The sequence below is a fragment of the Morone saxatilis genome, unplaced genomic scaffold (assembly GCF_004916995.1).
Source record: "Morone saxatilis isolate NCDOM2014 unplaced genomic scaffold, NCSU_SB_2.0 Contig14, whole genome shotgun sequence".
Classification (NCBI taxonomy): Eukaryota; Metazoa; Chordata; class Actinopteri; family Moronidae; genus Morone; species Morone saxatilis.
Window position 1 is genome coordinate 11,159,390 of NW_023339696.1, and position 203 is coordinate 11,159,592.

Below are 203 nucleotides of genomic sequence, written 5' to 3' on the forward strand. Positions count from 1 at the left end.
GTCCTCCTCCTGTACTATGTAGAATGGGTGGGAGCCGTAGAGGTTAGCATCAGCCTGTAGAGAGAGTTGTTTACAAGAGGTAGAAAATAACAAAAGCTTAATGAGGGATGTTTGAAAGGACCAGTGTATAGCATTTAGTGGTATCTAGTTGTGAAGTTGCAGATTGCATCTAACTGAACACCCCTGGCATCTGTATTTGATGA

The 203-nt window shown here is 42.4% G+C and overlaps 1 protein-coding gene across 1 annotated transcript in view; it reads right to left on the bottom strand.

The window, feature by feature from the left end:
- The window catches only part of gaa (glucosidase, alpha; acid (Pompe disease, glycogen storage disease type II)), a gene marked incomplete in the record, with an annotated part of 8,928 nt that overhangs the window by 5,950 nt on the left and 2,775 nt on the right, over positions 1-203 (bottom strand). The window contains 1 exon segment of the mRNA XM_035655196.1: positions 1-54. Coding sequence (XP_035511089.1) covers positions 1-54 — 54 coding nt within the window.